The sequence below is a fragment of the Phyllostomus discolor genome, chromosome 12 (assembly GCF_004126475.2).
Source record: "Phyllostomus discolor isolate MPI-MPIP mPhyDis1 chromosome 12, mPhyDis1.pri.v3, whole genome shotgun sequence".
NCBI lineage: Eukaryota > Metazoa > Chordata > Mammalia > Chiroptera > Phyllostomidae > Phyllostomus > Phyllostomus discolor.
Window position 1 is genome coordinate 77,218,896 of NC_040914.2, and position 26,617 is coordinate 77,245,512.

Here is a 26,617-nt window from a genome sequence, read left to right on the forward strand (position 1 = left end):
GGTTTTAATGCGCACGCTGTAAATTGTAATTCTGGGACGCGTTTGGACTAGAGCTGCGCTGTCCAGTCGGGATACTAAATTAAAATGAGATTAAATTAAGTGAGATTAAAACCAAAACCCTTCGCGGGCCTCGCTCAGTAGCCACAAGGTCGCAGCGGGGACCCAGGGGGAACGTTCGCTCCCGGAACCCGGCGCCGTGGCGCCGCGCAGCGCGGAGAAATGCGCTCGGGCACCGGACGTGGGGTATGCGCGCAGCCGCGGTTCCGGTTTGGTTTCGACCCGGCGGGAGGAGGAGCGGGAAGCCGCGCAAGCAGAGGTAGAACTCGCTGGCCCGCACCCCCCTCCCCGCCCGCCGCGCGCTGGGGCGCCTGGTTCCGTTCCTCCAGCCTCACAGAAGTCCGGCCGAGCTCACGGCTGGCTGCTCCGGTTGCCGGCCCCGCGTCCCAGCCCCGCCCCCTTCCTGCAGCTCAGTGACCGCAGGTGCCCTTGTCTCGCGGAGGGAACCTGCCCTTTGCTGGGTGCTCAAGGGCAGAGTCCCTCTCCACGCAGTGGTCCCGGAAGGATGTTGCAGTTAGTGGAGTCTATGTTTAGCCATTGTTAGAGGGAGGCTTGGTCTTGCGTGCGCAAAATCTGTTCCGTTCTCATTGGGCCTGCAGGAATCATCCTTGAGCTACTCCTTGGGGTCAGGTACATGTCTAAACAAGCATGGCAATACATAAGTGCAGGTGTTTGAAGGCCTTGTGAGCAGGCCACTTTCCGGAGAAAAGGGAGACTTTAAAGAGGAGGTGATATTAAGCTGGGCTTTGAAGGATGATTAGGAGTTTGCCAAAAAGGGAAAGGGTGAGAATTTAAGATGTGAGGACGGGAATCACGTGTTTGGGGAGTTGTTGATTCCCCGCTGGGGAGGGGAGATGTTTGTGGTTTGGGCTTAGGTGAGGCCACTGGTCAGGGGGCTACAAAGCTGGCTCCAGGAGCTCAGGGGTTACCAGTGGGTTTCAGGGGTCCTAGGTGGTTCCTGTGGTGAAACTTGACAGTCCAGTGATCTTTCCACAGTCTCTGCTGCAGTGGTTGTAAAACGAGGCTTCCTTGCTCTTACCCCATATTCCAGAACCCCTCTTTGGAGCAGGCTGAATCAGTGGATTAAACCGTGGCCCTTGGATTGTAAACTACATCCCTCTAGGTGGCATTTTTAAAATAGTATTTTACTTGGTCATATGGACAAGGGTTTAAGTGTGTGTTTTTTCCCTTTTGGTTTTTTGATTTGAATGTAGTACTCATGAATGCAACGTGAATGTCTGTTACTTAAAAATATAACTTTGAGAACAGCCTCCCCCAAACCGCAGGCATCATGTTGAAACAAATGTCCTCCACCGCAGGGAGAGTGTGGTCCACTTCTCGCACCCCATGCCTTCCTCAGGCAGCAGACAACAGGAAGTGCTGGGGTCGCTTCAAATTCAGGGTCAGGGGGATGTTAATCAGTCAGGTGTCATTTCACTCATTTTGAAACCAGCCACCTTCATTTGAATGCAAGTATCATTCTTATCAAGTCATTTTGGTCATGCAGCTCCACTTGATTCCCCCTCGGTGTGTGCAGGTCATTCTCACCGAACTCTGTGTGCAGGTCTTGTTATTACTTTATCTGTAGATGGAGAATGGAAGGCTTAGACGGGTGAAGAAAACTAGGGAAAAAAGAGGATGTTCCACGTCTGAGAGTGGGTTGACCCTAAAATCTGAACTCTTAACCAAAAGATGTAAACTTCCTGGTGCTGGGTGAGGATTCCGAGAAGTCTGTGTGCCCTGAGGGTCTGATCCAAGAATCTGGATGGTTAGAACACCCAGTGGTCTGCCAGGGGTCTGGGTGGTTCCTGCCTTCCATGCTCCAGGAGAAAACCATCCTGGCTCACCAGCATACAGGTTTCTGTGCGTTCACATTGGTGCACAGTGACGCTGGTGACCTCAGATTGGTGGGGGTGCTAAGAGCAGTTTTATGAAGCTTGGCAATTGAAATAGAGAAAACCCATGGTTGAATTTCGTTTACATGGTGGCAGCTGTGCCTCTGGCAGCAAGGGGGAGCCTCCTGGCCAAAGGGGGCCTTGTGGTTGGAAGGTGGAGGCTGTCTTCCTTGAGGGAGCTGTTGGTCTTTCTGGAGCTGAGAGTGTTCAGGACACAGTCATCTTCCCTGAACCAGTGTCTTCTTTTTAATCGTTCAAAGCAGGCCCTGATGCACATGACTGAAGATTTTAGCTCTCTATTGAAAGCATTATGATGGAGTATTACAGTGTCACACACCTGAGGGACAAAAAAGCTATTTTCAAGGGGTGGTGACCCCATGCTCTTATTGTCTGGAGGGAGAACAAATTAGTACACCCTCTCTGGAGGCTACTCGGGCAATATTTACCAAAATTAAAAGTGATTTTTGTTGTCAGCCTCCATGGAGAGTGCCATGCAGGGCCACTTCTCAGCATCTGCTCCACTAACACCCCGGTAGGAGCACAATTAGAGTTGCCACCTGTGTCTCCTTCTTTGCACATTTGCTTGGCTGGCTCGCTGTCACCCCGAGCCCTAGCTCTACTGCTTCTCCCAGGAGGGCCTGCTTCAGGAGCACTTTGCTTAGAGGCCAGGACTGTGTCTGTCTGGCTCACGCCCAACCCCATGCGGGACCCAGCTAGATGTTGCCACCTCCCAGACACTCAGAGGCTAACGGCAGCAGATGCGGTGTGGGAGACACATAGGGCTCTTGCTACTGCAGATACATGACCTAATTGGTGTCCGATGTAAGTGCAACATGTAGTCGAGCCGCTTGTGTCAAAACTTACTTTTTCATTGTCTGCATAGACCTTTTATGGACCAGTAGCTTTAATTAAAAGAGGGATGCTGTTATCTCATTTTTATTTACTTCTATCACTTTGAGAAATTAAAAAGCTACAGATAGTTACAAACACCCAGTAGATCCATCCACCACACCCAGAGCCCACTTTTTGTTTTGTTTGTGTGTGTGTGTGTGTGTGTGTGTGTGTGTAAAAGAAAAAATTAATGCTGAAGTCGAAGCATCTCCATTGTTAAAAAATAAATGACACTTAATAGACTTTTAAAATTTGATTACAGAAGTCATACATGCTTATTGCAGAAGAGTTGGGGAAAATGGAGAAGCACTAAGAAGAAAACAAAAATCACGTGTAGCCCTGTAACCTTGTGAGCATCTGGGTGTTGCCCTCGAGTCTTCCGTTTAACCCTGACCATCCTTTTCCATTAGCGGTGTCGCAGGAGCCCCTCCCAGTCAGCTCGTGCCACCCACAGTCGGGCTGTAGCCCCAGCATCTCACGTGTGTATGCCCTGACTCCCTCAGACCTCTTCTGGACCACGTGGGTTAGTTCTAGTTTTTCAGTATTGTAAGTAACACTGCAGGGAACATGTATGTGCATCTTCATTATTTTCTTAGGATGCATTTTAAAATACAACCGTGGAACAAAGGACCCACATTTTCTGTTTTCCTATCTCGTTTTGAAGTGATTGGAAAGTGCCCTTTGGGATGGAGGAGTCGATGCCATGGGCATCACCTAGACTGGGACAGCCCTGCTGGCGGCCTATGAGACACTGCTGAGTTAATACGTGAAGTCCTCTTGTAACCAAACAAAGTAGATTTGGCCGCCTGCTGCAACAAAAGTTATACTTGTGAGGCAGGTGCTGGTACAAAAGGAGAGAGGTTTCATTCAGGTGCCTCATAACCTGGGAGAATGGTGGACTCCCTTCTCAAAGACCATCTCAATCTTCCTGCTCAACCTTGAGGTTCTTATAGGGATAGAGAGGGGAGGGATTTTTGTCCTATGCAATTGTCTTGCTAGCTTTTGGCACCCTCAGGGCCCTATCCCTCCACCTTTCTAGTTTTCCCAGTGCCCTGGACCCTGTCCATTCATATGTTTAGCTTTTGCCACTGGGGTCCTATCCTTTCAGATTTCTAGCTTTTGGTGCACTCAGGCCCTACCCATTCACCTTTCTAGCTTTTGGCCCACTTGGGCCCTATCCATTCTTATTTCTAGCACTCACAGCTCTCAGTGTAAGAGCCCCCTACCCCCTGCCACTATCTTGGCCAATGGGGGAGACCCTCCGGTGCTCCTACTGACTGTCTCTGTAACCCTCTGTCAGTGCAGCTCCCCATCCCTGACGTTTCTCCATCACTGAGGTTCCTCACCACTGGGGTATAACAGGCAGGTGGGACCAGCCAGGCCTGGGTGTGGATCACCGCTTCACCTGTTATTACGTGGCCTCTGTTCCCTTGCAGTTGTTGCTGTGACTGCTCACTGCGTCCATTCACAGTCCACAGTGCCTTTACAGCCACCCCCCAGACCCTAACCACAGCCCCAGGCCCGGGAGGGAGGGTGTGTCAGCCCTGTTTTCCAGTTTCCGTCTGGTGCTGACTGCCCCCTCCCCCAGCACAGTGCAGCTCCTGGTGCCCCGGGGGAATGAGGCGGAGGGGGAGGTACCTGTTCTCTAAGACCCCAGAGAGGAGGCCTTGAGGAGAGGAGAGTCACGTTGATTTTGATGGCTGCAGCTGTGGCATTGCATCTACACCCCTCTCATGCCTCTTCCTAGCTCGTTGGTCCAGCCACCTACCTTGTGTCTATGTGAGCAGCACCTGGCTGCCGGAGTGTTCTGCTTTTCAGCACCCCAGAAAGTGCTGTCACTTCAAACTGGTACCACTAGAACACCTCTCCTGTGCTCTCACCAGCAAGAAAGTGACCCGGAAACACTGCATAGTATGTTTTCTCTTTTCCGCTTGCAGGTCTGCTTTGTTTTCGTCCCCCTGTCCCTGTCCCCATTCTACCGCGCCCCCCCACCCTTGCCCGCCCAAAGCAAATAGAGATGAATTTGCTAAAAGTCAGAAAAGAAAACATGTTAAAGCTGCCCTGGTTTGCTTTCCACTGGCTTCCCTTCTTTCTTTCAGAAACTGGCATATTGCACACGTTTATTACATTTTTTGTTTTCTCTGGTCAAGCCTAGCTGTTCTCTTGTAATATGTCAGGTTTTTTACAGTAACAGAAATCCAGGGTGTAAAACCAGAAGTGAGCCCGCCTCTGAACCATGTGTAGAGGGCAAAGGACAGAGGAGTGCTAGAGCACAGTCTGGCTTTTGATAGGTGGCCTCTTTCATATGGAAACAGTGTAGGCAAGTGTACCTGGAAGTGAACTTTGTTAAAGGCCCTGGAGTCCTATGGAATATTTTCCCAGGACCTGGGAGCAGCCAGCCAGAGCTGAGGGGCCTCCACATGAAGCCCCTGTGGGCAGTGAGGGGTGTCTCTGAGGGGCTGGATCTCCTCCCACCTTGTGTTGAGGTTGGAGCTGTTCCCTTCCTGGCCAGGCTGAGAGACTGTCTTCCCGGGAGCCTTTGGCTGCAGAAGAAGCCCGCTGAGGAGACTGGCAGGCCGTTCCACACACTGAGGGTGTCAGTACAAAGCATAGCTTGGCTCAAGACATTTTTATTGTTGTGGAGTTTGTTTTGTTAAGTTAATTATAAAGTGTTGTATGTAGTCTGTTTTGTAAATTAAGAACAGAGAACAAAACTGTTTAGTGCATACATACGAGAGCAACATTTGTTTTCTCCCTGTGGCAAGTTAATGAAAAAGAAAAGTGAGGATTTGTCAGGGAAAACATGCTGAGCGTGGGAGAAACAGACCCCGCAGAGCGGCACTGGCGCTCTCAGGGAGGGAGGCAGCCCGGCCTTGGGACAGCCTGGGCCGCCTCCTGCTGGGCAGGGCCACCTGCTGGGTGATTCCTGACCTCCCTTGATTTTCAGGGCCTTTTGGAAAGGGGGATGAGATTTACAGCTTTTATTCTGTAATGTTGCTGGTGGCCCATTGGAAGGCATCCTGTCCGCCCCTGGCATTCAGGAGCACCCTCTGGGGTCCCTGTGCCTGTCACCACCCTTCAGGACCAATTTAGCTGGCCCACTTGTCTGCGCCTGTCACGGACACTGCTCTGACCCAGAGCCACAGGAGCTGAGAGGGGAGCAGAGGCCACAGGGCATTTGGGGAGGGAGGAACAGAGACCCTTCTTGGCTCCAGAGGCTGCAGTGGGGAGGAGGGATTCTGAAGGAGCTGTGAAATTGGGGGTTTCAAACCAGGGCAAATGGTTATTGACCTTAATAGACTGCACTGGCCCTGGGCAGGACCCATTTTCAATTAAGCTGCTAGCAAGGAGTCTAGGGTAGCAGGTGGTCTCCTGACCTCTTGAAATGGGCTAAACTTCAGTTAAAACTGCCATCAGTGCAGAAGCAATTTGGAAAATGTGAGCTCATGCGGGACTGTCGCTGTGGGGAAGTGTCCTGGACCGGAACGGGAGCCCAGAGTCAGACTTGCCCTCGAAGGCAGGTGCTTTGGACTGGCCGAGGCCCTCCCCAGGCCTCTCTTCTCTTTGACTTCAGAGAATTCTAGTTGAAAGTCAGCTGGTCACAGCCCCTCCCAGGGAGTTCTCACTTCTTGCTGACAATTTTGGTCATTATTTTGTAGTCTTTTGGGGGAGAGAACGAAGAATTTTCAGCTTAAAAAAACAGACTGACAACATTCAAACTTGTGAACTTGCTTTATTTAAGACGCTGCACATCACCAGGTTCCCAGACATTCAGCGTTTGGGAAGCATTTGAGCAGAGAATCGAGCCCTGGGTCTGCGTGGGGTCCCTGGGGTCCCCTGGCCTCACCTGCTGATGGAGAGAATGTTTGCTTGGTGGCCCGTGGAACTTATCCCTCTTAGCTAGTTTTTTCCCAGGCTCAGGTTTTTAAAAACCATTGTTCAGAATTTACCTTAAGTGTGTGAGGGTTCAGAACGAGCTACCCCAAGTGTGCCGCAGTGCCACATGGGTTATTTTGAGCTAGAGGCACCTGGGGCCCTGCGGGCTCAAGAAAAACTTCTGTCCCCGACTCCTCTTAACTGTCTAGAGGAATTGGAATTTCCTAATGGCCCATAGGAAGGGATTTTCAGATACAACCTCTCACGACCTGTCCGTATGGCCGGGCAGACTTCTAACTCCTGCCCCTCTGCTCTTCCCGCCACCCTGCAGTGACCTCCTCCCCTCCGAAGCCCCAAGGGGCCTGGCCTCACCCTTCGCTCGGAATGCCGTACGCACCTCGTTCTCCCCTCTGTCTCCGAACCTGTTATATATGTAGGTCTCGGACTCTCTCGTGTATGTGAGACTTCCATGCACATGAGAGTAAATTCGAGTTTCCCTTCTCATTCTCTTTCTCCTTGATTTGATTATCCATCTAGCCAAAGAACCAGTGAAGGAAAGGGAGAATTTTTCCCCTTCCCCACAAGTGCATTGAATTCTATATGCTTCTCCTTGGTTTTACCTATTTTAGTTCATTGTTTTAGATTCTTGTCTGTTTGTGAAATCCTTAAACTTATGAGATTCAATGTTGGACATTTAAATTCCAAAGGTGGTATATTGTGAGAGTCGGCATTTCTCACTTAGGAGGTTACTTTGTGAGGAAAAGTTAGGCCAACTTGTTCTGGTTGGGTATTGCGAATCTTCTGTGGAGAGGGTTGGGAGGGGGTAAGGCACAGTAGCATGTGGTACCCTCTCTTCCTCTTCCAGCTTCGCCCCGGGGAAACCGAGTTGATGTTTGTTGGTGCAATGCTGCCCCACGTGGTGATGTCCTTCCGGCAGCTGGTCTGTGCGGTGGCCACCCGCCAGCTGGCTCCCTTCAGACATGGAGGAAGCCGCCCTCTGCATGTGGCCCTGGCAGCCCACTCTGACAAGAGCGCCCCAGTGTTCACACGAGCACTGGCCTTTGGGGACAGAGTTGCCCTCGTCGACCAGCATGGCCACCACACATACAAGGACCTTTACTGCCGCAGCCTCCGCCTGTCCCAGGAGATCTGCAGGCTCCGTGAGTGTGCCGGCCAGGACCTCCGGGAGGAGAGGATCGCCTTTATGTGCTCCAACGACGTCTCCTACGTGGTTGCACAGTGGGCCTCGTGGATGAGCGGCGGCATCGCCGTCCCTCTCTACAGGAAGCACCCCCAGGCCAACCTGGAGTACTTCATCCAGGACTCCCAGAGCTCTGTGGTCCTCGCTGGCCAGGAGTATGTGGAGCTCCTGAGCCCAGTGGTCAGGAAACTAGGGGTCCCACTCCTGCCTCTCCCACCTGCCATCTACAGTGGGGCGGCTGAGGAGCACAGGGAGGGGGCGGTGCCGGAGCGGGACTGGAGAGACCGGGGCGCCATGATCATCTACACCAGCGGGACCACTGGGAGGCCCAAGGGTGTCCTGAGCACCCATCACAACATCAGGGCTGTGGTAAGTGCTTGCATGGGCCACCACGTTTGGGAGGGGGCACAGCCACAGTTACAGCGTGGCCACTGCGGGGTGCTGTGTTGTTCATTTACTTTTCTGTAGGGCCATTCACCATCCTACCAACTCCACCTGAAACATGCAGCAGTAGGGGTCACGGTGCCATGTCACCAACAATGCCACTGAACCATGCAGGGCAGCGCCTGTCAAAGGGCCGAGGGAATGCAGCACTCAAGTGCAGAGCATGTTACAGACCCACCGAGGGGCTGCCCCAGGGCTGTGTGGCGTGGGCAGGGCAGGTTAGACCACTGGATGTGACATTAAGGTGGTCTTCGGAGGTGAGCTGTAAAGCAAGTGTCAGGGCGTGTGGTCAGCACCTAAGATGGGGCTTATCTGTGAGACCTGAAAGCAGGAGCTCGTGTGTGCCACCGTCCTGGGAACTGTTTTTGTGTTCTGTAGCCTTAGTTACCATCTTTGCAAAACTCCTCAGCCACGTTATTTATCTGTAATTTATACCTTTCGCCCTTCCAAAAAACCATTCAATGCGCAATGAAGACTGTTATACAGGAGCAATAAAATAAAACAGAAGCCCAAGCCACAATATGAAGGAAATCAACACCATTGAGTCTTAGGCTAACTCAGCCCCGTAAGTCAGTGGTAAACTGGGTCCAGGCTGGCTGCAAGGGAGCACAATTGATACATGACTTTTACCTCCTAGAGGAGACATACTTTTCATCTGGAGAGACAGTCTCTTGACTTGTATTTCTAAGAGGAGTGATCATCTCAAATGTGTTTGCACATAGCAGTCACTGAGGCACGCAGGACAACGTGCTCGGCGGGGACTTCAGACGATTCAAATGGGCGAGTCTCACACTGCTCCTCACTAAAAGCTGGGGATATGCCCAGCACACCCAGCATGGGGCTCCCTCACGGCTGAGCTGAGCTGAGGACGGGGCTGGAAGCGGCAGGGAGCTCAGACAGGCCTCAGATGGTGCAGCTGGGTACAGCACTGGCCTCTGGTGAGGCCTGAGGTGCCAGGGCCTGTCAGAGCTGAAACTGCACCGTCGGGGAGGGGACCACCAAGAGTGTCTGCACCTCTGACCTCCTCGAGGAAGCCATGGGACACCAAATTAAAGACCCATTCAAACTGACTAAAGCCCTAGACTGTGACTGTTCTCAGCACAAGGGGAGCGGGTAGACCGTCAGTCAGACCCTCATCCTTCCATTATCACTTCCTGTAGACACCATTAAGGATGGGGAGGAAAAGAACGAGCCTTCCTCTCCCTCCTCCTCCGCTCAGCTGGGGAGGCCCCCTCTGTGTTCTTCTGTTCGCGTAGTGGCTTCCTTCCTGTCTGAGGCTGTGCTGTTGTCCTGCAGGTGACGGGGCTGGTCCACAAGTGGGCATGGACAAAAGACGATGTGATCCTTCATGTCCTCCCACTGCACCATGTCCACGGTGTGGTCAACAAGCTGCTCTGTCCGCTCTGGGTGGGAGCCACCTGCGTGATGCTCCCGGAGTTCAGTGCCCAGCTGGTAAGTTAGAGACGAGCTCTCCGCGTGGCCCGTTGTGCTCCCGAGGACCAGGCACCTTCCTCTGGTGTGGACGTTGCCAGCAGTGCAAGTCTTCTGTTGCCATCGTAACAAATGACCCCAATCTGAGGGCTTAAAACAGCCCAAGTTTATTCTGTTACAGGCAGAGGTCCAAAACGAGTCTCATGGAGCCAAAATCAAGGGGTGGGCAGGGCGGGCTGATTCCATTGGGAGGCTTCAGTGAAGAACCTGTTTTTGTCTCTTCCAGTGTCTAGGGACCATGGTCCTCTCCTTGTGGCTGTGTCACTTCCATCTCTGCTTCTGTGGCTAACTGTCCCTGTGCCTCCCCCTCTTAAGAACCCCGGGATCACGCTGGGCCCACCCAGATATCCAGGGCAAGCTCCTCATCCAACGATCCTTAACTGAATCACATCTGCAAAGTACCTTTTGCAGCATGAGGTGCCACATCTCTGGAGAGGAGGACATCTTGGGGCCATTCTTTGGTCAGCCCGCCTGGCTTTCTGGAGTGGATAGCTCAGCCATGGACCCTTGGGCAGCCTCCTTGCTTATCCCCTTTGCAACACCTTGTTCTTTCCCAATGTGCTGCAGGGTCTCAGGGGCATGCACAGGTGGTTGTGGCTGTGTGGAGAGGGAAGTGTGGCTGTCATGGAGCGGAACATAGCCATGAAGGACACTGTTTTGAGGGGAAAGGACCTGGGGCCTGGCCCTGCCACTTGACACTTGTGACCGGGCACGTAGCTCTTGCTTGGAGCCTTTCGGACCCTGTCCTGAGCCCCCTGGCACAGCTCCAAGATGGGGGGTTCGCAGGCAGGACTTCCTCCTGTCCTCCATCAGCCCCCAAGCTCTGCCTCCTCTTCTTATGTTTTGTTTTTCAGCTGCAGGACTCTGAATGTTTTTAGGTAACAGAGTCTGATACTGCCTTTTAGGGCAGAGTGTTGAGGTACCCTGCGCCCTCCAAGATAAAGGCCTACGCATGGCCTGCTGGCCCAGGGGTCAGGCCACTTCCTCTACCCTCTTTTCCTTGTGGGTCTCTGACTGAGGGTCCTTCCAAGTCTGTGATTCTCAGCACTGCTTCCTCTAACCCGCAGATCGCCGCACTGAAGGGAGGGGTGGCCGGCTGGGTTGGGGGTTGTGGAGGCAGCATCTGAGGCTGCTGTCTGCTTGGCAGGGAGTGACTGCTAAGGGCAAGTGGGTACGGTCACAGGGCCACAGGAGAAGAGCCTCACCTCCGGCGGGGAGGCGTACCTGACCGAGAGGTTGGTGCACAAGAGTCAGCTGTACTGTGAGCTCTCCAAGACCCCTAATTCTGCACTCACTGGCAGGGCCTCCTTGGACCGAGATGGCACACAGGGAAGCCCCATCCTTGGGTGAGCTACTGCGCACCCCTCTCCCAGCACAGCCCACTCTGCTCCACCAAGTTCTCTCAGGAGCCAGAGCTGCGCTTGCAGACTCCCTCTGCCCACACCCCAGTGCTGGCTGATTAGAGGGGAAAGCAGGAAGAGCCGAGTCTCTAGATTCCCCATAAACCCAGGGAGAGCAGGTCCCCGCCCTGGCCCAGAGCCCCAGGAAGCCCGGACCAGGAACCCAGTGGCCGAGCCCCAGCCACTGACGGACTTCTCAAGCAGATGTTGCCAGAGTCCTCACTTCCCAGGGCTGCTTGAGGAGCAACGGGAACACACAGTAGGCCTGGCAGGGATGTGCTGTGGGATGGGCACAGCAGTGGAACAAATACAAATCAAGCAGGTCTCTTCTTCCCCAAACACAGAGACCCAGGGATGGTGAACAAAAGCAGAAAGGAAGTGTGGCTGGTCTTCCTCCCTGGCAGAGCCAGGCCTTGTCCCCTTCTCCCCTCTCCCAACACCACCGTTTTTCTGCAGTCACACTGGCTGCCCTGCTTCCCACAGACTCCGCACACCCACTCAGTCAGCACTCTGTCCCCGCCAATCCCCAGCCTGTCCTTGGTTTGTTCGCCTCTGCAAGTCTTTGCTCACACGTCACCCAGCAATGCCCAGCCACTCACCCTGCAGCCGTCCCTCCCCAGCCCACCCTGGCCCTGACCCTGCGCTGTTTATCAGAGCACTCACCACCTGGAATCCCCGCAGAATCATCTCCTCTGTCCCTCTAGCGGGCCTACCCTGAGGACACAGGTTTTCCTGCAGTTCACAGGTGTCCCCAAGGCCCAGCGCATAGAGGGCATGAGTGTTAGTGAATGGATGGGTAGTGAGTGGTTATTGAGGTGATGCATGGGCTCCTGGGCCTCTCAGTTCTCCACTGGCTCTGAGGACCCTGAGGACACACTGGTGGGCAGCAGGTCCGCACCCCTCTGTATTATTTAAACATCATGGCAGGCTGAATCTGCAACAGGCATCGGGAGACCAAGTCCCATAAATCACTTAGGGGAGAGGTTATTTGTTTAATAAAGTTTTACTGTATTAACTCCTCTGAAAGCAGAGCATAAATAGATACAATGTAACATGATTGTCTACTTAAAACTTATTACCGTAGCCCCTTAAAGTGATAAACTTCTCTGCAAAACTCTGCCTCCGTGCACGTTTATAACGGCCAGGACGGCAGGCTCCATGTGCTTGTGGCCTGTGCCCATGGCCTGTACCCGTGGACAGCGCGATGCAGGGGTGGGCTCGTCCGTGTCACTGGCTGTGGGAGAGTTCACACGGAAACATGGTGGAGAGCCTCCTTCTTGGCACGCGGAAGGCCCCACCTGCCATCCTTGGTGTTCCACCCTCTGAAGAGGTCTTGTTGGCTCAAGCTTGATGGAATTGACTTTGTTGAATATGTCCCTGTGTAGCTTAGGTGTTGTGGAAATGAGAATACATTTTGAACGAGTAAGTACTCAACGGAGAAAACACCTACAGGGTTTCTATATCTGCCGCCAGGGCTCCAGGCTTTGTGTATTCTTTGGCCTGCTGGGCACTGTCCTGCCTCTCCACAGGCGCCCCACCGAGGGGCTGGGAAGCACAGGGGTGCCTTACACCCCAAGCCTGCCGCACTGTGAACAGGGGGGGGCTATTGTCTGTCATTAGGATGCTCCTTCCTCCTGTCGAGGGGTTGGGGACAAGAGAGGCCACCAGGGCAGTTCGCAAGGAGGGTCGGATCTCAGACCTTCAAGCTTCTTGGCACTAAGTTGGAATTTCTCAGAAATGTGCAGCGGAGTTAAACATTGAAACAAATTTCATGTGGTAGTTGATAAAGACTGCAACCCTGAGTTTCAGAATTTTGTGAATTTAGAAATTTATGCTAGTAAAATCCTGCTTTCAGCATTGTTAAGTACTGGGAGGTTGTTTAAGCTTATATTTAAGAACTTAGTGTAAACCGGTGGTATGGGGTGGCTGGAAGCCTGCAGTGGTGTTTAAATTGTAGCTCCCAGGGTCCGCGGGTCATCCCGCTGAACAGAATGCATGCTAACAGTGGGGTGGCAGGCTGTCACATCCTGCAAGGCTGACTGATGAGGTGACAGTGACTCGGAAGACAGACGGGAAGATGGATGGGCGAACTGCCTGATGTCACCCCTGAGGAACAAAGTCTGGCTGTTGATGAGCTGTCCAGAGTCTCAATCGATTTCTTGTCCCAGCTGACTTCGCGCTGGCCGACTTCCTCGGGACCAGCGGCAGGAGCACTAAATCAGGGCAGGACCACGGGGCTGGTATGCACTCCTCTGTTGGCCTCCTGGGTGCCTGCTCAAGGGCAGGGACTCTGCCCTGCAGGCAGCTGGGGAACCACCAGTGCATTCTGTTGAGGCCAGCACCCCTCCCTGCCCACGACACCCTTTCCTGTGGTTAAACATGCCACCATGTCTGACTTGTGGCCTCAGACCAAGTTCATTCTGGGGTCTGAGAAACTGGATCTTGTTTAAGTGGGTGGGTGATGGGGTGGTGATTTCAGGTAATGTGTGTATCAAGGCGTGGGCAGAGTCCTGCTGTGCAGCAAAGAACATTATGCTACAGTGGCCCCATAGATCTGATCCACGGTGTGGGCTCACTGGGCGCCAGGTGCTCTCAGCGCGTCAAATCTACCCCACAGTGTGCAGTTGCGGGTTAGTGGGTGCTCACACCTCGGATCTGCTCCACAGCGTGGGGGTCACTAGGGCAAGAGGCACTCGCTAGGCTTTAGGAGCCAGATGGGCAGCTCTTTTCCCATCTCGTCTTTCATTATGGAGTGCCCTTCCTTATTGCCAGGTTTTGGCCAGAGCAACTTAAAAACAGAAAAAGAATTGCTTCCTGTGTGTGGTGAAGAATTACCAAAACTAGGTGATGACTTCATCCGTGGGGGTCGTCGCTTTAAACTGGTTAAGTGTTGCAGTTTCTCACCTGCAGTCAATCCTTTCCTTGCTTTTGCTCAGCACGGCAGTCCTGCCCATTAGGGTCTGAGCCAGGGTTTCTGGTCCGGGCTGCACAGCAGGGTCACACTGGGGAGATGGTGAGTGAAAGAAGTGCCTGCACCCCTCACATCCGATGTCTGGCAGGACCCCGACTACCTGCAGCCCAACTTGGGAACCGCTGTTTGGTCTTGCTGTGATAGTTCACATCAGAGCAGATAGGAGCATTTTTACCAGTGAAATGCAGGGTGCAGAGAGGGAGCCCCCAGAGCTGCGATTTTTAAGTTATCGATGTGTTGGGACAACCTGGAGGAGGAACGCTGCTGGTTTAAATACCTGCTTCAGCACAGCAGCTGCCCTCTTTGCTGATTTGCGTGACTCTGAGAATGGCGAGGCCTTCCCAGCTGCATGTGAGTCTCGGGTGGATGCCTCTGTGCCAGGTCAGACGTCCCCATTGATGACCACAGGACCAGTCGGCATCCTTCATTTGGCTGCCTGCGCGCCATTCTTCCTCTAGCCCCCTGTGGGGGGCCTGGGTGGGACCCTGTGTGTGGCTGGGGGAGGAGGCCTGGCCAGGACCCCAGGCCAGAGTGGACAGAGGGCCCACAAGGCCTGTCCTCCCTCCTCTCATGCCAGAGCATGTCCCTTACCCAGGACGTGGGCAGTTTAATTCTCTGCCATTTTGTGCCCTCTTGCCCAAGCGCTCATGGTAACAGGTGAGCCTTTGGAAGTGGAATAAGGACCAGGCTCAGGTGAAGTTGTTGCCAGGACTTGGTGGTGGTGGGGTCTATGCCCAGGTCAGCCACACTAAACACAGCCCAGCTGCTCACCTCTAAAAGCTGCGATGGGCGAGAAGATATCCCCGAGGATGCTGCTCCCCAACTCAGTCAGGATGTAACCCCTCAGGAAGCCCAAGTGATGTCTGGTGTGTCCATTTGGTCCTGCTCCTCCCAGGACCCACGCCTTTCCCAGGGACAGGTGGCGCAACCTGCATTTCTTTGTAAGCCAGTGAGAAGTACAATAGGATGCCACACAGAGTCTCCAGCAAATCTGCGTTTCAGAGCTTGGAAGGGACCTGAGGGATTTAGTCCAAATTAATACCATGTGGTGAGAATACAGAAGCTAAAGGGCCTTGTCAAGGTCATAGCTGCTCCAGGCAGTGAGGGCAGCCTGTCGGTGGCTGTGCTAAGGCCCGGATTTCCAGCACCCTTGCTCACTGCTGGGCTGCTGCTTCGTGTGCAGTGATTCTGAGCCATTCGGTTTTATGGCCTCTCTGTTCCACATAGGAAGAAGTGTGATTGTAGGAAAGGGTACTCCATGACCACATTTAAAAAAGTAATCTCCAATTCTCACTTCTGTACACGCTGATTTCCTATCTGCTCAGCAATGGAGCAGTGGGGGTGGTGCTACCATGAGTGAGCTCCCCCAGTCATTCCACACGTGATTGCTTTAACATGACTTGTTAACATTTTTCTCATGAACACTATGAGCTCACTTCTTTGCCTGTAAAGAATTATAGAATATGAGTTTTAAGGACCCTTAGAGGCATAACCCAATCTAACCCCTCTTTTCATTGCAGTCTTAAAACCTTTTAATTTTGTGATGTTTCAGACATCTACAAGAGAAATGAATACCCATATGCTTCAACAACGATTAATTCAGAGCTGTTCTTGTTTCATCTAGAAACATCTTTTCCTAGCTGACAGTCATTTTCAAACAAATCCCAGACAGCATATCGTTTTAGCATCCCTAAGAGGTAGGAACACTTTTTCCTTAGAGCTGACATCGTGACGGGGTGATGTGCAGGAATCCCATGATCGCACCTCTGACCATCAACGCTAACCCCGTCAAGGACCCTCACTTTTTCAGCTTGTTAGAATTAGATCTGAATAACCCCTGCCTCGAGCCTGGTTGATATGTGATACTTGTGTTGCTTCACATGCAGATTCCCCCCAGTCTTTCCCATGCATTTTGCTGTTTGCCTAAGACATCAGGCTGTGTGTCCTGCAGACTTCCCGCCATCTGGCTGTGGGGGGTGTGTTCCTGTGGGGTCACCTCACGTGCATTTTCTGAAACTCGGGTTTGATCTGAAGGCATGATAGGACCTGGGGGGTTTGTTTCATTTTGTTTTGTGAGGTGGTGGTCGTGTTCCTGCAGCAGGGACACGTTGGCCTCGTTGTCTCTTGTGCTGTGATGCCAGCACTGACTGGTGCCTAGCACCCAGAGCCGTCCATTCAGCCAGGCTGTAACACAGGGACTGTTGTCATGGCTTCTTTTATTTTCATTGAGGTATGATTTACATGAGTAAACGCACATGAATCACACACACAGCTGATGCATTTACATCTATGTATACGTCTGGGCAGCAGTCACCACCCAGACGGAGACAGAGAACACGCACATCATCCCAGACTGTTCTCTCAGGCTCTTCCTCCTCAGCACTCCTCACCTCCACACGTGCAGCGGTGACACTAGTCTGGCTTCCGTCACCATGTGTTACTTTCACACGTTCTTCGTGTAAATGGACTCGAGAGTGTGCACTCCTCTGTGCTTTTTAGTTCGTCCTACTATTTTAAGGGTTTTTTTCCTCATATTACATCAGTCGTAATTTGTTCTCTTTGATATTGCTGTGCTGTATGAAAGGCCGTCGTGTATCCATTCAGCTATTGAAGGACATTGGACTGTCTCCAGTTTGGAGACATTATGAATGAAGCTGCTGTAAACACTCTCACAGATCTTTCTTTGGACATTCGTCTTGGACCGATGCCCGCTGTGCTCGATACCAGCTGGCCGGCTGTGTATTTAGTTTTGGTTGAACAGCCAAAGGACTCCCCGAAGTAGCTGCATGGTTTATACTCCCACGAGCAGAGGGAGTGCTCCAGGTAGCCACATCCTCCCCACAGGTAGTTTTGTCAGTTTTAGCCACTCAGGTGGGCGTGTTTTCATTTCCTTTTATTGAGGTACAGTGCACATACAGTGAAACACACAGATCTAAGTGTGTGCGTTAGCATGTTATGATGAATACGTCCGTGTAATGCACACCCAGGTTAGGATATAAGACGTTTCCACACCCCAGAAGTTCTCTCACGACTCCTTCCAGTACTCCTCCTACTAGAAGAAGCCACCTCTTCTGTTTTTTGTTTTTTAAAGATTTTATGTATTTATTTTTAGAGAGATGGGGAAAGGAGGGAGAAGAGAGGGAGAGAAAGAGAAACATCGATGTATGAGCGATATATTGATTGGTTGCCTCTTGGAGACCAACTGGGGACCTGGCCCGAAACCCAGGCATGTGCCCTGACTGGGAATCAAACCAACAACCCTTTGGTTCGCAGCCTGGAGCTCAATCCACTGAGCCACACCAGCCAGGGCCACCTCTTCTGATTTTTATTGCTGTAAGTTAGTTTACCTGCTCTTGAACTTCATATATATATATATATATATATATATATATATATATATATCAGAAATATAGTGTTTGTACTCTGTCTCACTTCTTTCACTGAGCATATTTTTGAGATTTACCCATGCTGCGTGTGTTGGCACCTAGTTCCTTTTTTTTTTTTTAAGATTTTATTTATTTATTCTTAGAGAGGGAAGGGAGGGAGAAAGAGAGAGAGAAACATCAATGTGCAGTTGCTGGGGGCTGTGGCCTGCAATCCAGGCATGTGCCCTGACTGGGAATCGAACCTGTGATGCTTTGGTTTGCAGCCTGCGCTCAATCCACTGAGCTATGCCAGCCAGGTAGCTAGTTCCTTTGTATCATCAAGTTCATCCATTCTCCTGTTGATGGACATTTGAGTTGTTTACATTTTTGGCCTTATGAATAGAGCTGCCAGGAACATTCTCATATAAGCCTTTTCACAGATGTTTGTTTTCATTTCTTTTCAGTAAATACCCAGGGATAGAATCAGTGGGTCACAGAGTCATGTGTGTAACTGTGTGAGAAACCACTGCACCGTTTTTAGAGTGGTGGTGCATTCCGTGCTCCTGTGTGAGTGCGGCAGTGCGAGAGCGGCAGTGTGAGAGCGGCGGTGCTCCATGCCTTTGCCGGCCCAGGGCAGTGCCAGCCATCCTACTGGGTGTGTCATGCTGCCTCGTCGTCATTAAAATTTGCACTTCTCTGATGACTAATGGTGTTGAGCACTTTCCATATGGTTATTGGTCGTTCAAAGATTTTCTAATATGAAATGCCTCTTCAAGTCTTTTATCCATTTATTCATTGATGTATTTCCTTTTATTATTATCTGTAGGTGTTCTTTATATATTCTGGATGAAACAAAAGAAAAGGCCAGAAATAGGTTTTGAGAATCTTTTCCACACTCCCTGGCTCGTTTCACTTTTTTAACAACCTTTTGACAAAGAGAAGTTTTAGTCTTGGTAAATCTAACTGAAGAGTGGTAATGGTGGGCATCTTTGACCTCTCAGTCTTGAGGAAGCAGTGTGCTTCACTGTGATGTTTGGTGTTGGCTGCGGTATTTTGTAGACACTGAGTGTTAGTGTGGTTTTATTGTGGTGTGGGTTGAATAGTATTAAATAGTTTTTCTTATCTGTGGTGATGCTCACATAGTTTTCCCCTTTGTTTATTTATTCTTTATTTATTTTCCCCTTTATTCTGTTGATGTGGTTAGTCACACTAGTTAAAGTTCTTACAATTTCTAATTTCCTGATCTTGTGATGCCTCAGTAAACCTTCTTTGTTATGCTGTGTTATTCTTTTTATAGCTTGCCAGGCTTGACTTGCTAATATTTTTATGGGGTTTGCATCTGTGTTTATGAGGAACAGAGGTCTGCAGTTTTCTTGGGGTGTCCTCGCAGGCTTCTGTGCAGGGTCTTGCCCACCCCTGAAAGGACTCGGCTGTGCTTCTCTCCTCTGTCTCTGGGCGTCTGCGCACAGCTGCCACCACCCTTCCCGCACGCTTGGTGGACCTCACCCTTGAAGACATCAGACTGGACTTGTCCAGGGAGGTTTTAAATCAAGGAGTCAGTTTCTTCAATAGATATAATACTTCTATTATTTTATTCTTTGTTTCTTGTGTCACTTATGATTAGTTTTTGTTTTTAAAGGAAATTATTTATTTTGTCAAAATTGTCAGATTTATTTGCATCTAGTAGTTCATAATTTCTCTCATTTTTTTAATGTCTCTAGGACTTGTAGCGATGTCTCCTTTAAATGTCTGATGTTATAGTTTATGTTTTCATTCTTCTCTTGATTATTCTTGTTTTAGAGGTTTATCCGTTTTATTAATCTTGTCAAAGAACCAACTTTGTTGATTTTTTCCCTAATATACCTGTGCTTTCTATTCCATTAATTTCTTTATTTCCTTCCTTTAACTTCATGATACATTGCCATTATTATTGTTTTAAACAGTCACAAGTCCTTTAATTTTTAAAAAATAACCCACGTACTTCTTTCCCTGGTGCTGTTCCCTTGTTCCTCAGGTCTGGGCTTCCTCTCAGGCCGTTTCCCTTCCTTTTGCTAGTTCTTACAGTGCAGCTCCACCGATTCCCTCAGCCTGCTTCACTGAAAACATGCTTATTGCATTTTTCCTTTTTGGAAGGTGTCGTTTTCCAGATGTAATTCACACACCATAGAGTTTGCCTGTTGTGAATGCTTCAAAGAGTTATGCAACCATTAGCTCAATTCCTACCCCACACCCAGCCCCTGGCAGCCACTGGCACCTTCAGTGTCTGTAGATTCTCCTCCTCTGGGCCTTGCATATGAATGGAATCCTGTGCTACATAGTCTTTCATGTCTGGCTTCTTTCATTCTGCAATACATCTTCGAGTTTCACCCGTATTGCACCCTGTATGTCAGTAGTCCGTCCTCCTGCTTCCAGAAAGCATCCCATGGACAGCTGGCCTGCACCGCGTTCACCCATGCACCATTCGACAGGCATTGGGATCACTTCCGGGTTTTGTGGATTAAAAATGTTGTCACCGTGAGCACTTGCATACAAATCCTTGTGTGGACATGTTTTCGTTTACCTTACATGGATGTGTGGGAATGGAATTACTGGGCTGCAGAGTAATGTTTAATGTTTTAAGAAACTGCTGAACTGTTTCCCAAAATGCTGTATTCACATTCTCACCAGCAGTATATGAACAGTGCGTTTTCTCCACATCCTCACCAACACTTGTTTATTGTTTTTTTTAATTCTTATTATAGTGGATATGAAGTACCTCATTGTGGTCTTAATTTGCATTTCCCCACTGACTAATGATATGGAGTATTTTCTCATGGTCTTATTTAGATCCATAGATCTTCTTTGGTGAACTGTCTATTCAGATCTTTGGCCCACTTATTTATTTATTCTCACCCAAGGACATATTTTTTCATTGCTTTTAGAGAGAGAGGAAGAGGAAGAGAAAAACATTGATGTGAGAGAGAGACATTGATTGGTTGCCTTCCATATGTGCCCAGACCAGGGATTGTGCATGCCCAGACCAGGGATCAAACCCGAAACCCAAAACCTAGATATGTGCACTGACTGGGAATTGAACCCACAACCCTTGGATCACAGGAGAACACCCCAACCAAATGAGCCACACCAACCAGGGCTGGTTATTTGTCTGGTTATTGTGAGTTGTGAGGGTTCTTTACAGACTCTGGACACAAGTCCTTTATTAGATACATGGTTCGCAAGTATTCTCTCCTTGTCTGACTTGTCCTTTTATTTTCTTAGTGGTATCTTTTGAAACGTGTTTTTAAATTTGATGAAATCTATTTTATCAATTTTTAAGTTTCATAGAGCATGCTTTTGGTATCATGTCTAAGAAAACTTTGCCTAACCAAAGGTTATGAAAATTTTCTCCTATGTTTTTTCCTAGAAGTTTTATAGTTTTTAGCTCATATGTTTAGGCCTCTGATCCACTTTGGGTTAATTTTTGTGTATGGGGAGGTAAGGGTCTAAAATTCATCTTTTTGTCTATGGATTTCAGTAATCTCAGCAGTTAGTTGAAATGATTATTCTTTCTCCCGTTGAAGTGACTTGGCTCCTATGTGAAAAATCAATTGGCCATCAATGTATTGATTAATTTCTGGACATCTATCTGTTCTATTGATCTGTGTGTCCAGCCATACTCTAGCATCACACTGTATTGATCATTGTTGCTTTACAGTAAGTTTTGGAGTGGGCAGTGTGAGTCCTCCACCCTTGTTCTTCCTTCCCAGGTTTGTTTTCACTCCTCTGGGTCCTTTGCCAGTCCATGTAAATTGCAGAGTCAGCTTGTCAATTTCTGCAAAGCAGCTTGCTGGGCCTTTGGGGAAGAATGCCTTGAAAGTCTAGCTCAGTTTAAGAACTGCCACCTTAACAATATTGAGTCTTTCATTCCATAGACACGGAGTATCTCTCCATTTATTTAGCTCTGCCTTCTCCTCCCCGTCTAGGACTATCGTTACAGTATGTTACATTGTTTCATATTGTCCCACACATGGCTCATACTCTATTCTTTTTTTCTTTTCTTTCTTGTCTATTCTTCAGTTGAGACTCCTGTTTTCATTGACTAGTGTTACACTACTTCATTTTTTAAAATCCTCAGTGAGGACATGTTTATTGATTTTAGAGGGAGAGGAAGTGGGGGGATAGAAATATAGATGTGAGAGAGAAACATTAATCAGTTGCCTCCCATATATGCTTCAACTGGGGATCGAACCCACAGCCTTTTGGTGAACAGAACAACGTTCCAACCAACTGAACCACACTGACCAGGGCATGTTTCACTTCTTTTATCTCTTTTTCTGCTGCATCTAGTCTGTTAAGTCTATCCAATGAATTCTTAATTTCAGATACTATATTTTTCAGTATTATAAAGGTTCTTTTTTGCACTTCTACTTCTGTGGTGAAATCCTTGATTATCCCTCATTTTATTCATTTTTCTTTCTAAATTCCTTGGCCTACTTATTGTAATTATTGTAAATTTCTTGTCAGATAATTGCAACATCTGGGTCTTCTGGAGGGTCTTCTTCTATTGACCCCTAATCATGGGTAGTATTTTTCTGTTTCCTTACATGCTTTGTAATTTGGGCATGGAGGGATGCCAGTCATTGTCTTTAAAAGAATATGATTTTGCCCTGGCTGCTGTGGCTCCATGGATTGAGTGCTGGCCTGCGAATCAAAGTGTCGCTGGTTCGATTCCCGGTCTAGGGCACATGTCTGGGTTGTGGGCCAGGTCCCCAGTGCGGGGGACCCAGGTCCTTTGGGTGCTGAGAGGCAATCACACATTGATGTTTCTCTCCCTCTCTTTCTCCCTCCCTTCCTCTCTATCTAAATAAATAAAATATTTTTTAAAGTATTATTTTCCCCCCAGAGAACTGCTCCTTTCCTCTGTCTAGCAGCTGAGGTGAGGAGCTAATTTTTGCCTTCCAGTTAGGAACTGGGACGGGTCGGGGCTGGACTGCAGCATTAATTTCCATTTATCCCAAGTTCCATGCCTTAGGGACGAGCTCTGTCTGCATTCAGTGTGCTGGGCTCCTCCCAGCCCCTGAAGCTCTCTGTTCCCCATCCTGACCGTGGGCTCACATGGATGCTGTGTGGAGAGAACTGTAGCATGAGCATAGCATGCCAGCTTTTCTTGAAGATTAGGGGTAACACATATGCACTTCACCTGGTAAGAAACTTGAAGCATCTTTATATTAAATATTGTTACAGATTAAAATACAAAATTCACTTGACTTATCCAATGAAACGGATGTCATCCTTCCAACATCTGTCACCTGCCTGTCTGTGCCAGGTGCTGCACTGACTCAGGCTCACCAGTGGCCACTTGGAGGAGTCTGAGGTGCCACATGTTCCCCGATGGCAGATCCGAGGCTGGACCCTGTCTCTCTCTGCACTTCTCTCTCGGCCGTCCCCCTCCTCACGGGTCACCCCGAAAGCCAGGCGCGAGTGTCCTCAGCACACGGTGGTTTCTGTGGGGATGGCCAGAGACATCGTCACCCTGTAAACGTGAGATGCCCTTTCAGGCAGGAGCTGCTTGCAGACCCTGTAATGCATCAGAAAGGGGCGGCCTCCGTTAAGAGCACCGTTCCCGGAACCGGAGGCCCCCACACACGTGTGCGTGTTTTCTAATCTCTTGGCTCTGTGCTTCCCTATTTTCTTTAGGTTTGGGAAAAGTTCTTAAGTTCTGAGACTCCACGGATTAATGTGTTTATGGCAGTGCCTACAATCTACACCAAGTTGATGGATTATTATGACAAGCATTTTACCCAGCCTCATGTCCAGGATTTTGTGCGTGCAGTTTGTGAAGAAAAGATCAGGTAAATGAAAACAGTTCGTTTCTCACCCAGAAAGACTTGAAGATCAGTAAATATAACTTATTTCTAATAAGTTGGTCCTGCTAGTTGTAGGAAGCAGTGCTTTCCATTTCCTTTAAAATATGCATTTACATGTTTATATCTACGTTCTCTATATATCTGTGTGTATTCCATATCGGTATCTCTGTCCTGTCGTTCCGTAGATCTGTCTGCATGTATATCTCCGTCTGTATTCTCTCTGTCTTCCTCTGTCTGTCTGTCTGTCTTTCTCTGTCTGTCTTGTGGCAGAGTCTGAAAGATGAAGGCAAGGCCAGTGAACTGGCCATCTTGCTCTCATCCTTTCTCACCCCACATTTACATACCACCCCCAGCTTCTGCTAGATCATTTCTGTCTACCAGCCTATGGCTCTTGGAGCCCTCCCTGCCGGGGGCCTCATCACACCCCTCCTGACAGCGGTGCACCGCATCTTTGGGTCCTCAGTGGCGTAAAGTGTGCTCTGCACCCGCGTAGGGACCTGTAGTCACGGCAGGCCCCTCTCCCTGTTATGCTGAAGTGTGGCCCACTTCGAGTGCACGCCTCAGTGGGCAGCTTGGTAAATTTTCACAGGCCCAGGAGACACATGTCACCAGAGTAACATGGCAAGCTGTGTCTGTGGCAAGCACAACCTTTCAACACTGCAGTGAGTGAGCTGCTAGACAGATGCGAATTTAAAATTCCAAGGTATTCGTGTGTGTGTTTCCGTGACGTCTGAGCCGCCCCACAAAGCTGATTCCTAGTCCTTAAGAACACAGGAAGGGAACCTTTGTTCCGCTAAGAGCATTCTGGATTATCCAAGACAAAAACTTGATATTGTTATGATTTTGCTCCCACCATTCCTTTGCTCCTTTTCTGTAAAGACATTTTGGTGGAACTACAGCTCTTGCCTGGTGTTACCTGCTACCCATCACCTGGTGGCTCACCCTCTCCCCAGCCACTGTGGGGTTGGGCAGCTGTTGATGGAGGTGTCCAGTGCTCCACCACCGGTACAAAAGTAGGATTAGGAGCACGTTCCACCCAACCCTACAGGACCCAGGGCAGGAGAGATATCAGAAAGAGAAGAAACCAGGGGGTTTCCGGGCAACAGACATCCTGAGACCTCCCCTGTTTCAGCTTGCGGTGGGGTGAGTCCTTCTGAGGAAATGGCAGTTGTTTCTCCTCTAGTTCAAACTAGAGCCCAAAGCCTCTTTCTACATATAATGCTTAAGTGACATGCCGTATACCAGAGTATTTAGGAGCTCACAGGTGTTATAGAAATGTCATTGTCACCACCATGAGCCCTTTAGCACAAGACAGTGTGAAGGACCCCTGCATGCATCCCTCAGCTATGAGCTGTCTCCTCTCACCTGGCCCTCACCTCTCAGACCTGGCAGCATTTTACCCATAGTCGACATTCCGTAGGAATCATCTTACTATTACTGTTATTTAGGATCATTTGTGAACACCATATTGTTTGCAAAGAGTGCTGCCAAAGACCCTAAAATTATTTTTTTCTTTTACCTTGATTACTCATTCCTTTTGAAGATCTATTTACATTCCAAAGTATACCCAACAAGTTCTTTTCAAAGAACAAAGTTAATTGTTAGCCCCCAACTGTGATTTTTTTTTAATCATGAATTTTTAAATAATGATGTTTATTGGACTGAAGATTGGCGTTATCCCAAAAGCTCAGGCTGCCTCTGATTTGCCGGCAGGTTGATGGTTTCGGGGTCGGCCGCCCTGCCCCTGCCTGTGCTGGAGAAGTGGAAGAGGATCACGGGCCACACGCTGCTGGAGAGGTACGGGATGACGGAGATCGGCATGGCCCTGTCCAACCCCCTGACCGCAGAAGCTCGCGTGCCAGGTACACACAGTGCCTTCTCAGGGTCGCTGGCCAGGTGGCCACAGCCTGTTCCTTCTGGGCACTCACTTTCTCCCAAGTGGCCAGTTAGAGGTAGGAGAGAAAGGTGTTCCTTATACTAGGGTCTTCTCCAGGTGACCCAGGGCACAGGTGGGAAGACTGTGAACCACCAGATTCCATTTCCATTCCCACGTGCTCGTCAGAGTGCCTCCCAGAGGGGGCGCTGCTTATGTCCAGACCACGTCGGCTGCTGGTGGGAGCCTTCTGTCCAGGTGCCCTGAGCCACACAGGGCCAGTGGTGGCGGGAGACACGGCAGGTGTGTGGGGAAGGGGTGAGAGAATCCACCACCTTTTAGTGACCTGTGCACATCTGGAGGACGCACTGCTCTAGGCAGAGATTCTTGTTTTTTGGTCTTGTCCAGCCTTCTCTAAGGTGTCCCACTCTGACCTTCCTTTAAGTAGATCTCTACATCCTGGGGCCTTAACAGGGGATCTTCAGACGGAGCCCATGGCCCAAGATGGGAGCATGCTCTGTTCTATTCTCGGTCCTCTGTTTGTCCTCGGGAGAGGTCGCCTCCAGTGTGTCCCGCACACACTGGTATCGCAGTGGATGTAGAGTGGAACACCCCTGCATCTGTAGTGACGTCAGTACATCCGTTCATCTTGTGCACGCAGTGACGTTCACCCCTCACGCCCCGCTCTGTGAGCAGTCGTGAAGCTGCCATCTCACTCAAGACCCAGAAGGCTTCCATCGCCTCGAAACCTCCCCCTTTTTGTGTGGTCAGCACCTCCCCACCCTGGACCAGGCAGGCACTTTCCTGTTTTCACCTCCTGTAATTGTGCTCTTTCTAGAACATCATATGACTAAACCCTGTGGGGCATGGCTGTTTGGGTCTGGCTTTTCGCACCAAGCAGGATATGTCTGCGACATGTCTTGTTGTCACAGCGCCCCTTTCCATTGCCATGTAGGACTCATCGTGTGGACAAGTCACTGTTTATTAACCTGTTCACCAGCTGGAAGCCATTGGGTTATGTCTAGTTCTGGACAGTGACCAGCAAAGCTGTTGTAGCTGTGGGGATTAGGGGTTTTGGGTGCGCGTCTGCCTCTGTTTCTCATGGGTAAACACGGTGGCGCGGGATCACTGGGTCCGAAGGTAGACCTGTGCTCCACTTCATAAGAAGCTGCCAAACTGTCTCCAGAGCAGCCCCTGATAGAGGGGTAACCTCACCCACTGACAGATGAGGGGACTGAGGCTTTGAGAAATCATGTAACCTACCCAAGGCCATGGAGTAGGTCCGTGAGCGGGCAGACATTCACACC

At 49.9% G+C, this 26,617-nt stretch overlaps 1 protein-coding gene across 2 annotated transcripts in view; it reads left to right on the forward strand.

The window, feature by feature from the left end:
- The first annotated feature begins 210 nt into the window (after window positions 1-210).
- The window catches only part of ACSF3 (acyl-CoA synthetase family member 3), a 71,135-nt gene continuing 44,728 nt past the window's right edge, over window positions 211-26,617 (forward strand). The window contains exons 1-5 of one of the 2 annotated variants that reach the window (XM_028502043.2): window positions 257-316; window positions 7,585-8,289; window positions 9,661-9,816; window positions 23,268-23,422; window positions 25,151-25,299. In XM_028502043.2, the coding sequence (XP_028357844.1) occupies window positions 7,609-8,289; window positions 9,661-9,816; window positions 23,268-23,422; window positions 25,151-25,299 (1,141 nt within the window). In that variant the 5' untranslated portion in view covers window positions 257-316; window positions 7,585-7,608. Of the gene's footprint in view, window positions 317-7,584; window positions 8,290-9,660; window positions 9,817-23,267; window positions 23,423-25,150; window positions 25,300-26,617 lie in introns of both variants that reach the window. The other variant, XM_036012405.1, reaches the window with a different exon arrangement.